A 16,240-nucleotide genomic window follows, 5' to 3' on the forward strand; every position below is an offset into this window, starting at 1 on the left:
GGAAGGAAGGAAGGAAGGAAGGAAGGAAGGAAGGAAGGAAGGAAGGAAGGAAGGAAAGGGAAAAAGAAAAGTAAGGAAAATAAATGTTTCAGCGTTTCATTGTTTCCAGCGCTGGGGTGGGAGTGGATATTCTCTGAAATTATCCTGTAGATAACCTTTAGGAAATGTTAATGACATCCCATATATTCTAGGCATATTTCCTCAAACAGAGCAAGTTCCCCACTTGCTCCACAAGATGCCCCAAGCCTTCTCAAGGCTCTTCTGGGTCCTCTGGATTTCAGCTCAGCCTTAGTTTCCTGACAACATCATGTTGTTCCCTCATACTTTTCTCTTTTGCCTCCCTTCTTGTTTGTTGCCCCCACTTGGAATACTCTTGCCTCCTTGATATCTCCAAAATGTGAATCCACACACTGTCCACTTCCTCCAGAAAGTCCACCCTGACTGCTCCCACCTAGTATATCTCTTCCGTTCACGTTCTTCTTGCACATTCAGTCAGAAACCTACAGCTGCTCTCCATTTGCCAACAGATTGTTCTCAAAGTTTATATCAAGGTTGTTTGATGAGATTGCAAAATGCCACTTCCCATTTTTCCCCTGGCTGGCTTTTTAACCCATCATGCCTGACATCTAAACCTACTGCTTGATCACTACACAAGGCTGCCCACAGACTGCGCTGGTGCAGAGACCAAAGACTACTATGCTCAATGTTAATTCCTGTCTCTCTGGGCCAGGATGAAGCCAAAAGACATAGAGCCATCCATTGATGCACAAGGAAATGAATGACTTTAGAAACCAGCATGCTTTGTTGCAGGGAGTGTATGCAAGCAAGAATAAAGCTGTCTACATATCAAAACAATTCACCAAGCTGTACATTTATAACTTGTGGATTCTTCAATATTTATGTAATGTTTTGATACAAATTTTACACCAGGAAAACCAACATGACTCATTCTTGTCTTCTAATTTTCTATTTTTCCTCCTGGACCTACCTTGCTAAATGTTTTCTTTTCTTTTTCTTTCTTTTTTTTTTTTTTTTTTTTTTTAACTCTGAAGTTCTTCTGAAAAGATGTTTTCATAAAGATAGAGAAAAGGGTCTGGGCAAGGCAGCTCACACCTATAATCCCAGCACTTTGGGAAACTGAGGCAGACAGACCACTTGAGGTCAAAAGTTCAAGACCAGCCTGACCAACATGTTGAAACCCCGTCTCTACTAAAAATACAAAAATTAGCTGGGTGTGGTGGTGGGTGCCTGAAATCCCAGCTACTCAGGAGGCTGAGGAAGGAGAATCGCTTTAACCTGGGAGGCAGAGGTTGCAGTGAGCCAAGATTGTGCCACTGCATTCCAGCCTGGGCAACAGAGCAAGACTCTGTCTCCAAAAAAAAGAAAAAAAAAAAAAAAAGAGAGAGAGAGAGAGAAAGAAAAGGATCATACTAGGGAAAAGGAACAAACACAGACACACTGAAAAGAATCCAAATGGTTAAGAATATGACAAAGAGAATCCGAGACCATGAAAATTTAATTCAGGGGCATGGGGGTAGAAATAACTTGACGCAGCTTTTCGGCTAACTTTATTCTTCAGTTGAAAACTTCAGTCTGCCCAGGCAGTGGCTTACGCCTGACATCTCAGCACTTTGGGCAGCTGAGGCTGATGGGTAGCTTGAGCCCAGGAGTTCAAGACAAGCCTGGGAAACATGATGAAACCCCATCTTTACAAAATATGCAAAAATTAGCCAGGTGTGGAGGTGCACGCCTGTAGTCCAGCTACTCAGGAGTGGGGAGCAGAGGTGGGAGAATCACTTGAGCCTGGGAGGTCGAGTCTGCAGTGGTGCAAGATTGCCGTGAGCCCAGATCGCACCATTGCACTTCAGCCTGGGCGACAGAGCCAAACTCTGTCTCTAAAAAACAGAAAAAGAAAAATTATGCCACACCATTCTTCCTGTTTGTTTTGTATTGTTATATACTTAAATTCAGAGGGAAGAATGTGCCCTGTAAAGGATCTAGGTGAGCCTTCAGGATCTGCTAATTTTCTTTATTCCCTCGCCTCTACTCCCCACATGGCATCACTGGCTTCCTGATAGATGTACCTTACAGAATGGAAGTTCAGTTGCTGTTTTTAATATCTTTGTCATGTGAAGAAAGCTTTGGGGTTGTTGAAAAAGCCAAGACCCCACAATGTAATTCAGGCTCCTTGCAAATAGACATTTCTTCCCCCTAAATTCCCTTATGTTGTCAAGTAATTAAAACTCAGAGTTTGCCATGAGTGTCTTCATTCTGCTCCTATTTGCTTGCATTTATTAACCGAATATTCTAGGTCATTATATGTTTCAAAATGGTCTCAATTAATTCGGAAAAAAAGAAACCCTGCTGTTTGGGTCTAAGGCCTCTCGGCCAGAGTGCATGCATCTGTGCCCCCTTACCAAACAAGGAGCAGCTCCTTGACCTCTCCTGCACCTCAGCTCCCCATCCATCTGCCTTCCCCAGTATGGGATGCTTCAGTCATGTCAGACACAAGGAATTCGGGCTGTATATCTCTGCCTCTCTCCTATACACAACAGACAATTAAATCTTGAGGACCTCACTCAAAATTTTGATCATTAAAATGCTTTTCTGAGACCAGATGTGGTGGTTCACACCTGTAATCCTAGCACTTTAGGAGGCCGAAGAGGGTGGATTGCCTGAGCTCAGAAGTTCAAGACCAGCCTGGGCAACATGATGAAACCCCATCTCTTTCAAAAATACCGAAAATTAGCCGGTCGTGCTGGCATGCACTCGGGGTCCCAGCTACTCGGGTGGCTGAAGTGAGAGGATCACTTAAGCCTGGGAGGCAAAGGTTGCAGTGAGCCAAGATCATGCCACTGCACTCCAGCCTGGGTGACAGAGTGAGACCGTGTCTCAAAATAATAATAATAATAATTTTGAAATGCCAAAAAGCATAATAACAAATACAAAATTCAGCAGCAATCTTTTTACCCACAGGCATATCCATGTGTGTGTTTGTGCGTGTGTGTGTAAACACGATTTGATTAGATGTGTGGAGTTTTGTGTCACCTTTCTCCCTTTCACCCAGCCTAATTTTCCTCCACCCTCCTTTGAAGACTATCCCTCCATTTACCCACTTTGCCAGCTCCTTTCTTCTCACCTGCCTGAGTCCCATCTGCTTGCCTGGATTGGGAGACTTTTTAATAGAATTTTCATGTCTGCTTACTGTCCTCTGGTGGGTTTATTAGGGCTTATCACAAACATTGTGGAATTCACTCTGGCAATGACCACTAACCTAAAATACCGATGGTTCTTTGGTGTAACTCGAAGATCTTTGACTTCAGGGAGTCAGAAATTTGTTATTGGCTTAGACAACAGAAAAGTGTCTGGAAAATCCCCAAATATTTGGAAACAAAATAACACACTTCTAAATAGCCCCTGGGTCAAAAAAGAAATCAAAAGGAAACTATGTAATATTTGAATTGCATTAAAATCAGAACAAAATATCAAAATGCTCGGGATGCTGCTAAAGCAAGGCTAGGGGGAAATTTACAGAACTAAATGCCTCAAAGGAGCAGGGGTGGGAGGGGCAGGAGGACAGGATTCAAGAGGGCATGAGAAATATTTTGGAGTTAATATATATGTTCACTATCCTGACTGCAGTGATAGTTCCACCCACATGTATACAGTCACACATCACTTAATGACGGGTATAAGTTCTAAGAATGCATCGTCGGTGATTTCGTCATTATGCCAACATCGCAGAGTGTACTATGCAAACCTAGATGGTATCACCTCTACACACCTAGGCTGTATGGTCTAGACTATTACTCATAAGATGCAAACCTACAGAGCATGTTACCGTATTGAATATTGTAGGCAACTGTAACACAATGGTAAGTATTTGCATATCTAAATATGTCTAAACATAGAAATGGTACAGTAAAAATACAGTATTATAATCTTATGAGATTGCTATCATATATTGGTCTGTCATTGATATGGCACATGAATACATATATGAGTGTGTTTATATGCCTGTCATATATGGGTCACATATATGTCAAAATTTATCAAATTACATACTTCATGTGCCATTTGTTGTATATCAGTCATATCTCATTAAAGCTGTTTTAAACAGCATGCGGGTGCACTATTAGGCAGTACAACTCAAGTGTAACTACTAAGAGAATACTAAAAGCATGTATAATTAACAATTTAATAAAGGGGTAAGATGAGCTTTCTAAATAAAATTACTTAATTCATCTAAAAGAAATCAAGAAAGTAGAGAAAAATGAACTGATGTGACAAATGGAAAACAACTGGAAAGACAGATTTCAGCCCAATTATATTGGTAATTACATTAAATGAAAATAAACTAAATACTACAATTTTAAGAAAACTTTCCAGAGTATATTTTTCTATAAGAAAAGAAAAACCTGAACAATACACCACTTACAGCAGACATAATTCAAGTATAAGAACATCTAAACACTGAAAGTATAAGGATGGAAAAAGATGTACCAACTGATATCATTATTCTAACATCATATAAGGCAGACATAAAGGAAAAAGCCAAATTTAAAATGAGAAATTGACAATCCACAGTCAGTGTAAGATATTTATGTTGCTTTCTCAATAATGGGTAAGAAAGACAGACAAGCAGTAGAGTTATACAAGATTTGAACAACACAATTAACCTTGACCTAAATAACATAAAATCAATTGTTAGTGCCTTTCTTTCCTTTTTCATAAAGTCGCCATCATAGTGATTTCTGCATGTGAAGGTTATTTTGAGAATAAAACGATTTAATACATGTAAACTCTTAGAACATCTCCCGGCATGCAGAGTAAATACATAATAAGTAGGAATTTAACCAAGAAATAAAATCATAAGTATATTGCTTTTATATAGTAGTTATATAAAAATATGAAATTAGCCAGGCATGGTAGCTCACGCCTGTGAGCTCCCAGCTCTTTGGGAGGCTGAGGTGGGCAGATCACTTGGGGCCAGAAGTTCAAGTCCAGCCTGGCCAACATGGTGAGATCCCCATCTCTACTAAAAATACAAAAAAAAATCAGCCAGGTGTGGAGGCAGGGGCCTTCCCAGCTACTCAGGAGGCTGAGATGGGAATCACTTGAACCTGGGAGGTGGAAGTTGTGGCGAGACGAGATTGCACCACTGCATTCCAGCCTGGGCAACAGGGCGAGACTCTGCCTCAAAAAAAAAAAAGTAGAATTAAATAACAGAAGAGACAGTTTTAAATGTTCAAAATGGGACCACAGGGAGAGGAACTGGAAGTGGGGAGTAGTGAGATCTCCTACTGGTGAATGAATGCTGCCGTCTCTTTCTCTTTCCCAGTCAGGAGTCTCAGGTGATACCTATTCCTTATGCCAACTAGGAAATCACTGACTTCCTGCCAATCATTCATAGTCGGCTCCATTCCCTTTCCCAGGCTCCCAGATAGAAAAGCACATGTGCAGTGAGACTCAGATATCAAAGAGCTCCTTTATATTATCCTAAAAATAACTGATCTCTAACCCAGGCTCATTTCAGAATTTTCCCTAAACAGCCTGAGCTTCTGTAGTTGAATCAGCAGCTGGGCACCTCAGATGCTATCTCTCAGAGCATACTGGCCTTCAGTGTAAATGGCACCAAATTGCCCACTTCAGTCATTCGTAAATGACATTGACAATGTTTGTCATATTCCTTATCGCTGGTTCTTTAATTTACTATATTTTTAACTGGCTGCCTTTACTGAAATAAAAATTTGCATGAACAAACTTTTTTAAAAGGACATTTTATATCACTACCACAAATGGAAAAACATTGCATTTGCCACAAAAGAGAAACCGTAAAACTAAATAACATGAGAATGTAACACCATTACTAAATTCCAGCTAGACACTATTACCTACTCTATTGTCAATAAGGGAAAAATGCATGTTTCGAGACATGATAAGGTATATTAGTACTGGCCAGTTGTGGTGGTTCAAGCCTGTAATCCTAGCACTTAGGAGGCCAAGGTGGGCGGATCACTTGAAGTCAGGAGTTAGAGACCAGCTTGGCCATTATGGTGAAACCCCTTCTCTACTAAAAATACAAAATATTAGCTGGACATGATGGTGCACACCTGTAACCCCAGCTACTCAGGAGGCTGAGGCAGGAGAATCACTTGAACCGGGGAGGCGGAGGTTGCAGTGAGCCAAGGTCATGCCACCATACTCCAGCCTGGGCAACAGAGCGAGACTCTGTCTCAAAAAAAAGATATATTAGTACTGACAGTGGGTTTTTTCCTTGATGTAAGGGAATCGTGAAGAATAACTTTGCACTATGTGTGCCATTGTCGTTTAGTGCGTAATGTCTGCGTGCCACCAGTATCCCCTGCGGCTCCTCCACAGTTGTAGGGTCCTGCACTATAGGAAGGCAACGCATTTGAGCTCAGAGTTCAGATCTCTAAGCCTTGTCTAAATCTTTCCGCCGTCCACTCATACCAGTCTACAGGGAACAATAATGGATTAACAACCAAAGAGAGAGCAGGTAGATCCCAGCTGGCACTGGCTCCACGCCGCCCACTGGTGTCTAGACAGAGCACGGTAATAGTGCTCATCACTTCTCTTTTCCCCAAAGGTCCTCTGGAAATTCCAGGCTTACCTCAATATTCCCAGGATTCAAGTGGTCAGCTCGAGGGCTCAGTTTGCCAAGGTCCAACCTCACACGCCCTGAAAGTGGACACACCCAGGGGCTGCTCCTGGAAGGAAGGAGAAAAGACGGTGAGTAGAAGCCAATGTCAGCCTCTCTGGCTGGGCCCTCCTTCTCCTCATGACTTGACCAGCAGCCCATAGCCTCTGGGCAAGAAACTAAAGTCATTGTGAGCCCGCAGGGTCAGACTTCTAGAAGCAGCCAGCTGAGGGAAAGGGCCTGTCTTTTACTCTCTGAAAAGCAGTCTGGAGAGGTAGAACCAACCTGGACTTCCGTATCAGACAGATCTGGATTCAAATCTCGGCTCTGCCTCTCGCTTGCTGAGGACTGTAAACACCTTCTTTTGCTTCACTCAGCCTCCATCTTTTCACGTGGAAAAGATAAGGTTGCTGTGGGGAGTGAGTAAAGCAATATATGTAGTGCTTTAGCTCACAGACAGTGATGCTTTGTAAATGCTAATTCTCTTGCCCGCTGGTACTGTATTCCTCAGGCAGCCTCCAGTCACCTTCTTCTGAAGCTGTTGGCGGGGCACGGACAGGCAGGAAGCTCAGAGCGAATAACCAGCCTTCCAACCAGCTCAAACACAAGGTGAAACAGAAACTAGCAGCACAGAGCACATGACTTACCTCCTCCAAACCTTTGCTCCGGTCACTGCCACTCCCCAGAGAACACCCTCCCCGTCTCCTCCCACCCACGGTGGAGGGTGCTCACATTCTCCACCATTTATCAGGCACTTCTTACTGCCTGACACTGTAGGTTGTCGTTTATTAACTAGTTTAGTTTCTTCTTTGAAAAATAAGTTTTAAAAAAAATACCCTATCCATACACACAAAGCAGTAGTTGTGTCTTTTTGAAGGACTGAATTTTTACAAAGTGAAAACCCCTCCCATGGCCCCTTCAATGCTTCCTTGCAATCACTGTTGTTGACATTTTGATTCTTTCAGACTTTTTTCCTAGACTTATAAAGCCATAGCAATTCTTGCTCTGCCACTTACTAGCTGTGTGACCTTGGGCAAATTACTTAATGTCTCAGTGCCTTCCTTGGCTCATTCATAAAGTAGCTATAATGATTCCTGCATGTGAAGGTTATTATGAGAACCAAATGAGTTAATATAAGCAAAATACTTAGAACAGATCCTGTAATGCAGAGTAAAGGTATAAATACATAATAAGTAGGAACAAATATTGTGTATATATAGATACATAGGTAGATACACAAATACATACACACACACATATCACATATACCATTTTATTTACAAAAGCAGGGTGAGTATACTATGCCAGTATCAATCATTGTGTTGCATCTCAGCTCCAAATTCACCCTGTCCTGCTTGGTGACACCAAGCTACATCCCATGAAAAGATCTCCTTTTCCAGCCGGCACAATTTTAGGCTTTGTCAGTAGAGGGCGCCAGAGGCATTGCAAGGCCTAGCAGAGGCCTGGGTTTCTCTTCCGGGTTATGGTGCTTCTCTTCCTGCTGTTACTTTGTGGCTGCCAGCAGCTTGTAGAACAACACCCAGTGGTGGTCACCTTCAGGGAACTTTGGCAGCCTCCCAGCAGGCAGCTTCCTGCTCACCAGCTGGGGCTTGCCGGCTGCAGACAGCTTTAGTGCTCTTGTATCTTCAGCAGTTAGCCTTATTTTACTAGTGAGTAATTCTTCCTATTAAATTTTCCCTTTCAAATTACTGGTGTGGTTTCCATCTCTAACTGGACCCTAACTTTTAGCTCATGCCTACTATCTACCGAATCGCTTGTAAAATTTATTTAACCATTCCCCTATTGAAGGGAATGTGAGTTTTGTAGTTTCCAGTTTTTGGCTGTTACACACTGTGCAGTGAACATGTGTTTTCATCCGCATGACTATTTTTGAAGGATAAGAATTCCTGGAAGATGAATTAATTACTCTGTAATAGGGTTGTGCAATTGAGCCTTTGAAAAATGTTGCAAAATTGCTCTCCCTATAAGGCTGCACCAATTTATATTTCCAATGGTAGAAAAAAAGTACCTACTTCCCCTCACCCCCAGCAATCTTCTTTCTTTAACATTTGCTAATCCTAGGAGTAGTGTCACATTGTTTTAGTTTGTTTTGTGAAATTACTAAGGAGAGTAAACATTTTTTCATAACTTCATTGTCCATTTTTATTTCTTCTGTGAAACACTTGTTCATATTCCTTATTCGTTTTTTAGTTGGACTGACTGTCACTTTTTTCTAATTCATATAAATTCTTTGTTGATTCATTCCTAAAAGTATGCGTAGTTTTACAAATTTTATTAAGAGCCTTCATTCTTAGTTATGTAGCAAATATTTTCCCCTGATTCATTTCATGTCTTTTTTTATGTGATAAAATATGCATAACATAAAAGTTAACATTTTCCTCATTTTAAGTGTACAGTTCAGTAACATTAAGTACATTGATATTGATATGTAACCACCGCTTCAGTCTTCATCTTCCTAACCTTCACGGTATGTCTTTAAATGCATTGTTTGTGTCTTATATTATACAAAAGTTTTACATTTTTATCTACTCGAATTTATCAACCTTTTCCTTTATGACTTCTGGCTTTTATTGAGTAAGGAACTTTTTGCTGGTGCTCTATTTTCTTTTAATACCTTTCCAGTTTTGTTTTAATGTTTGTATCTTTAAGCTATTTGGTATTTTTGTGCTGGTGTACATAGTCTGAGGTGGGCTTCTAACTTTACTTTCTTGCAGGTGGAGACCCAATTATCCTAACACCTTTTTTCAAAAAATTCATCTTTTTGCCAGGCTGGATGGCTCACCCCTGTAATCCCAGCACTTTGGGAGGCCAAGGCAGACTGATCATGAGATCAGGAGTTCGAGACTATCCAAGCTAACACGGTGAAACCCTGTCTCTAATAAAAATACAAAAAATTAGCCAGGCATGTGATACATGCCTATAGTCCCAGCTACTTGAGAGGCTGAGGGCAGGAGAATTGCTTGAACCCGGAAGATGGAGCTTACAGTGAGCCCAGATCGTGCCACTGCATTCCAGCCTGGTGACAGAGTGAGAGTCTGTCTCAAAAATAAATAAATAAATACACCTTTTCTTGATTATTTTTATTATGTCACTTTGCCAAAAAGTAACTGTCTTCTCTCCCATAACAGATTATAATTTCTTAGAAGGGAGGGACATTTCTTGCATCCATAAGTTTCCTCCTACCTGGCACATACAGAGCTTAGTACATGTTGGTTGGTGGTATGACTGACAGGAAGCTGAATGAGAACTAGCACATTTTTAACGAAGCAAAGCAGCAAGTATCAGAACTCGGAATCAAATAAAAGCTGTCCCCCAATTCATAAATGGATATGCTTGTGGTTTGTGTTTGCGTTTTAATTACTAAGCAATCTGGCTCATCCCTTTGTGCAAAGACCTGCCGTAGGTTACAGTGTAGGGAACCATATTAGCTTGTCTTCACACTGCTATAAAGAAATGCCTAAGACTGGATAATTTATAAAGAAAAGAGGTTTAATTGGCTTACAATTCCACAGGCTATACAGGAAGCATAGTGGCATCTGCTTCTGCGGAAGCCTCAGAGAGCTTTTATTCGTGGCAGAAGGCAAAGCGGGAGCAGGCATTTCACATGGCAAAAGCAAGACCAGGGGAGTGGGGAGGTGCCGTGAACTTTTAAACAACCAGATCTTGTAAGAACTCTATCACAGGAACAGCACCAAAGGGATGATGCTAAACCATTTATGAAGGATCCACCCCCAGGATCCAATCACCTCCACCAGGCCCCACCCCCAACATTGGGGCTTGCAATTCGACTTATGATTGGGCAGGGACACACATCCAAACCATATCAGAAACAGAGGATAGGTAAGAGATTGTTTCTGCCCTTATGAAGTTTGCAATCCCTAAATACCCATCACTAGGGTGCTAGTTAAATCACTGATGATCCACACCTCCAGTGGAGCTGTAGCAGTTGTGAAAAGGATCCAGCAGATCTATGTATTCCAAATCAGAACCGTCTCTAAGATGTGTTAAATGAGATAACCAAGGTGCAAAACAGTCTGCTAGTGTCTGTGGGGAGAAAATGAGGGAAGGACACAGATACACATACGTTTATATAAGAATAAAATATCACTGAAAGAATATTCAAAACATTAGAAACAGTAATTATGTCCATAAAAGGAACCAAAGGTTTGGGGGACAGTGTGAAATTCCCTTTTCCCTATGGGCTGTTTTGTACTGTTTGAATTGTTTAGCCACCTGCTTGTAGTTCTATTTCTAAATCAAGAAAATGGGAGTTTTAGAAGTATGTTTGCGATGAAACGAGAGAGATAGACACATGTACATGTGAAACAGTAGTGGAGTAGAAGAATGCCAAGTTCAGAAGTCTCAACTTTGTGGCTCCAGAATCGCAAGGTGGTGCTGTACAGAGAGCTTTCATACAGGGAAGTTTCCGTCTTGCTACTGGGCGTCGTCAATCTCAGGCGATGTGGCTGGAGGGCAAGCAGAAGGGAGCCTCCGCAAAGCAAAGGAAACTGCTCCACCTGTAAGTGGGGGGTCGAGGCGTTTGCACAGAGATGGCCTTGGGCAGGGAGGCTGCTGAGATCTGAGCCTGTTTAGCACCCCACACTGTTCTCTTCCTGTCCCTGATTTCCATTGTCTTTTCCAGAAATTTCAACAACTACTGAGCACAAAGAGAAATAAAAGGGGAACTCTGAGTGATTTGTCACACGCAAGGATCTGGAGAGGCTTGACACTGCATAGCTTTTGTACAGGCAGCTGTACTTTCAATTACTGGCAGAATGATTCACATTTCTCATCAGTAATGGTGCAGTCTATTTTTTTATTTTTTTACAATCTTCAAGATAAAGCACGCCTATTTCTTACAGGCCTGGAAGTGTTGACAAAGTTGGCTTGTTGACATTTCTAAATGGTAACTTAAGTGGAGAGGCCGTGGCTCCTAGCTCCAAGACTACTTAGCTTCTCTGGGCCTTGATTTTCTGATGTGTAAAATGAGAACTAAACACTTTTCCCTCACTCTCACCAGCATTTTTAGCAGTAGCAGGTGTCTAGACCCAAGGGCTGGAATTGTTAATTTGGCAGCAGGAAGAAGCCCCAAGCCAAAATTGGCTCACCGTTTCCCTGCAGTGTGGCCAACTGAGCATTCAGAAGGGCATGAGTGGGGATGTGAAGATTCTTACGCTCTGATCCCTTCTGCCCTAGTGGAAGGATCCTTCTCAAGTTTCTGAGGAATTTTTTCCTTTTTTTTTTTTTTTTTTTTTTTTTTTGAGAGGGAGTCTCACTCTGTTGCCCAGGCTGGAGTGTAGTGGTACTGGCACGATCTCGGCTCACTGCAACCTCCGCCTCTTGGGTTCAAGCAATTCTTGTGCCTCAGCCTCCTGAGTCGCTGAGACTACAGGCATACATTACCATGCCAAGCTAACTTTTGTATTTTTAGTAGAGACAGGGTTTCACCATGTTGGCCAGGCTGGTCTCATACTTCTGGCCTCAAGTGATCTGCCTGCTTCCACCTCCCAAAGTACTGGGATTACAGGTGCGAGCCACCATGCCCAGCCTCTAAAGATCTTTTTGAAGGTTCTGCAAATGGTGAAATAGCAGCCTGATCCAATAGAGTGCTGAGCTTCTGATTGTGCATTCTGAGTGCAGGAATGCCAGCAGCAGTTTGGACGTGGGGGGTGTCATGGTGAAGATGGCTGATTCTGTAGATGAACACTTTGACTCACACTGATTTCTTAGAAACCGGTTTGGGACCCTCAGAAGTGTCATAAGGCAGTTTCCCATCTGCAGCTTGCTTCCTGTTCTGGAGAATATATCCAGATCATTATTTTGCAACGGGAATTGCTCAGGGCAATAAAAAGTGAGTCAGTGCCCCTTATCCTTCCTTTGGCAACACTGATTAACTACAGCCACAGAAATAACCACCAAAGATACAGACGGGACTAGATTGGAAAAATATACTCTGCCCAAGAGAGCAAAACTTCCTTGCAAACCTGGCCAGGTATTCAACAAACCAATAAATCACCCAATCTGGTGACTAAATGGCATTAATCAGCATTGAGACGCAAAAAAGGATGAAAAAAAAAGAGACTCCCCCATATCCAGCACTCAGTTGAAGATATAAAACATGATTGATGCATTTGAAGACCCTGTAATTCCTCCCCATTGGCATGTCCAAACCCCAGTCCCATCTGAGGCAACTACTACTCTAAACTCCTTATCACTCCCATGCATCTGTATATTTGTACAATATACATATGAATTCATAAGCAACACATAAGACTCTTATTTGTGGGGAGAAATGCCAGATATAGGTGATGGGGAGGAAGGCAGCAAATCACACTACCATGTGTGTACCTATGCAACAATCTTGCATGTTCTTCACATGTACCCCAAAACCTAAAATGCAATAAAAAAAATAATAAAAATAAAAATAAAAATGAAAAAAGGATACATATTAAAAAAAAACAAAAAAAGACTCTTCTTTATGTTTTTAACAGTATATAAATCTTATCATATTATATATATTATTTACTTAGCATTATGTTTCTGATACACATATTTAAACTGTATGAAATTGCCAATATTTGGTAGTTTCCAATCTAAAAGAATGGCAATTTCATGTGGTTCAACCTAAATAATTCTAGTTAATTTTGTTTCACTACTTGATAGTGTTCCTTTATACGACTATACCACAATTTATCTATCTTCCTCCTAATGAATATATAGATTGTTTGGGATGTTTCTTTTTTTTTTTTCTTTGTGCCCTTACAAAAAATGCTGCTCAGAAAACGAACACTCTTCCTTATTTCCTGGTACATATCCAAGATTTCTTTTGGGGCCAGGCGTGGTGACTCACACCTCTAATTTCTTTTTTTTTTTTTTAAAAAAAAGACATTTATTCAGCGTCACGATCAGACTATTACATTTAGCAATCAACAGCATGGGTGCAAAAAAAAAAAAGAAAGAAAAAGAAAAAAAAATCTACATTAAAACCCTTTGTTGGAATGCTTTACACTTTCCACAGAACAGAAACTAAAATAACCTGTTATACAATTAGTCACAAATACAGTCCTCGAGTTTTTTGCCCATACACATGAGCATTTGTCTAAATCATGTCTTCTTTGTAGCAGCTAGGCCCTGCCACCACTGTGCTTGGCTGAGTTCACAAATCTGTTGTAACCTGTAGCTTCCCTGTCACTTCTCTGGCTCTCCTCTCCTGCTAAGCTTTGTTTCCTAATTAATTAAAATCTTCTGCCACTGCCATAGCTACTGCTGCTACTGGAACCGCCATAGCCACCTTGGTTTCATGGTTTGGCAAAGTATTGGCCGCCACCACCATAGAGGCCAGAGCTTCTGCCTCCAAAGTTTCCTCCCTTCATGGGTCCAAAATTTGAAGACTGATTGTTGTAACTGCCAAAATCATTGTAGCTTCCACCACCTCCAAAATTGCCTCCATCATTACCAAATCCATTATAGCCATCCCCACTGCCACCATATCCACCACCACCATGGCTGCCACCAAAGCCACCACAACCACTGAAGTTTCCTCCACCACCAAAGTTGTCATTCCCACCGAAACCACGTCCACGACCACCACCAAAGTTTCCAGAACCACTTCCACTTCTTTGGCTGGATGAAGCACCAGCCATCTCTTGCTTTGACAGGGCTTTCCTAACTTCACAGTTGTGGCCATTCACAGTACGGTATTTCTGAATGACAATCTTATCTACGGAGTCATGGTCATCAAAGGTTACAAAGACAAAGCCCCTTTTCTTGCCACTCCCTCTGTCCGTCATGATTTCAATCACTTCAATTTTTCCATACTGTTCAAAATAATCTCTTAGGTGATGTTCTTCAGTGTTTTCTTTAATGCCACCAACGAATATTTTTTTCACAGTTAAGTGGGCACCTGGTCTTTGAGAATCTTCTCTTGAGACAGCTCTCTTTGGTTCCACAACTCTTCCATCCACTTTGTGTGGCCTTGCATTCATGGCTGCATCCACTTCCTCTGCAGTTGCATATGTGACGAACCCAAAACCCCTGGAGTGCTTTGTGTTTGGATCTCTCATTACCACGCAGTACCTGAGCATTCCCCACTGCTCAAAATGGCTCCTCAGGCTCTCATCAGTTGTTTCAAAGCTCAACCCTCCAATGAAGAGCTCCTCAGCTGTTCCGGCTTTTTAGGAGACTCTGACTTAGACCTGGTGGCAGGGAGAAGAGAGACTTTAATGATGCTTCTTCCGTGGCATCCACGGGCGGAAAGGGCCACACCTATAATTTCAACACTTTGGGAGGCTGATGCAGGAAGATTGTTTGAGGCCAGGAGTTTAAGACCAGCCTGTACAACATGACAAGACCCTGTCTCTACAAAACAATTTTGTTAAAGTTTCTTTTGAGATATAGATCCAAAAATGGAATTGCTAGATTTTACTGTGTGCAAATTTCCAACATTTATAAATATTGCACGTTGTTCTCTAAAATGATTGTGTCCATTTACATTTCCTTAATCAATGTAATAGAGCTCCCTTTCTTCATATCGTCACCCATACTTGGTATGGACAGAGTTTTAAATGTTGATAATATGATGAGCATAAAATGGCATCTCACTGTGGCTGTTTTTCAAATTCTCTGATGACTAAAGAGAATGGTTATGTTTTCATGTGTTTATTGCTCATTGGTATTTCCTTTTAATAACTGGTTTGTATTTTTTGCTCATCTTTTTTTTTTTTTTTTTTTGAGACGGAGTTTCGCTCTTGTTACCCAGGCTGGAGTGCAATGGCGCGATCTCGGCTCACCGCAACCTCCGCCTCCTGGGTTCAGGCAATTCTCCTGCCCCAGCCTCCTGAGTAGCTGGAATTACAGGCACACGCCACCATGCCCAGCTAATTTTTTGTATTTTTAGTAGAGACGGGGTTTCACCATGTTGACCAGGATGGTCTTGATCTCTTGACCTCATGATCCACCTGCCTCGGCCTCCCACAGTGCTGGGATTACAGGCTTGAGCCACCGCGCCCGGCCCTTTGCTCATCTTTGAACTAGTTTATGTTTTGCCCATCTAAATTGGATTGTTTAACATATTATGGATTTGCAGAAGATTATATGTACAGTATATATATGCATATCTCCTTTAACAGTTATACAATGTGGCAGATATCATTTCCCAGTTTGTGGCTCATCCTTTCTTTTTGCTTGTTTGTTTTCGTTTTTGCTTTGAGACAGAGTCTTGCTTTGTCACCCCGGCTGAAGTGCAGTGGCATGATCTTGGCTCAATGCAACCTCCACCTCCCAGAGTCAGGCAATTCTCATGCCTCATCGTCCCGTGTAGCTGGGGTCACAGGCGTGCATCACCATGTCCAGCTAATTTTTTTATTTTTACTAGAGACAGGGTTTCACCATGTTGGCCAGGCTGGTCTTGAACTCCTGACCTCAAGTGATCCGCCCACCTTGGCCTCCCAAAGTGCTGGGATTTCAGGCATGAGCCACTGTTCCCCAGCTTCATCCTTCAATTTTTTAATGTTGTTTTTGATGTTTTAAAATAATCAAGAAGCAAGTGTTTCTTCTTAA

The 16,240-nt window shown here is 41.7% G+C and overlaps 2 protein-coding genes across 2 annotated transcripts in view; both read right to left on the reverse strand.

Moving 5' to 3' along the window:
- Positions 1–7,274, reverse strand: part of CASP8 (caspase 8) — a 115,016-nt gene extending 107,742 nt beyond the window's left edge. Inside the window, exons 1-2 of the mRNA XM_032278668.1 lie at positions 6,947–7,274; positions 6,635–6,731 (exon numbers count right to left, since the gene is read on the reverse strand). The gene's annotated coding sequence lies outside the window, so the exon portion shown is untranslated. The remainder of the gene's footprint in view (positions 1–6,634; positions 6,732–6,946) is intronic.
- A 6,638-nt stretch (positions 7,275–13,912) lies between these two features.
- Positions 13,913–14,760, reverse strand: LOC116551953 (heterogeneous nuclear ribonucleoprotein A1-like). The gene has a single exon (XM_032278677.1). It carries the CDS (start codon positions 14,743–14,745, stop codon positions 13,981–13,983), a length of 765 nt encoding a protein of 254 aa, XP_032134568.1. The 5' UTR covers positions 14,746–14,760; the 3' UTR covers positions 13,913–13,980.
- Between the last annotated feature and the right edge of the window lie 1,480 nt (positions 14,761–16,240).

The sequence above is a fragment of the Sapajus apella genome, unplaced genomic scaffold, assembly GCF_009761245.1.
Source record: "Sapajus apella isolate SASKATOON/1434 unplaced genomic scaffold, GSC_monkey_1.0 scaffold10, whole genome shotgun sequence".
NCBI lineage: Eukaryota > Metazoa > Chordata > Mammalia > Primates > Cebidae > Sapajus > Sapajus apella.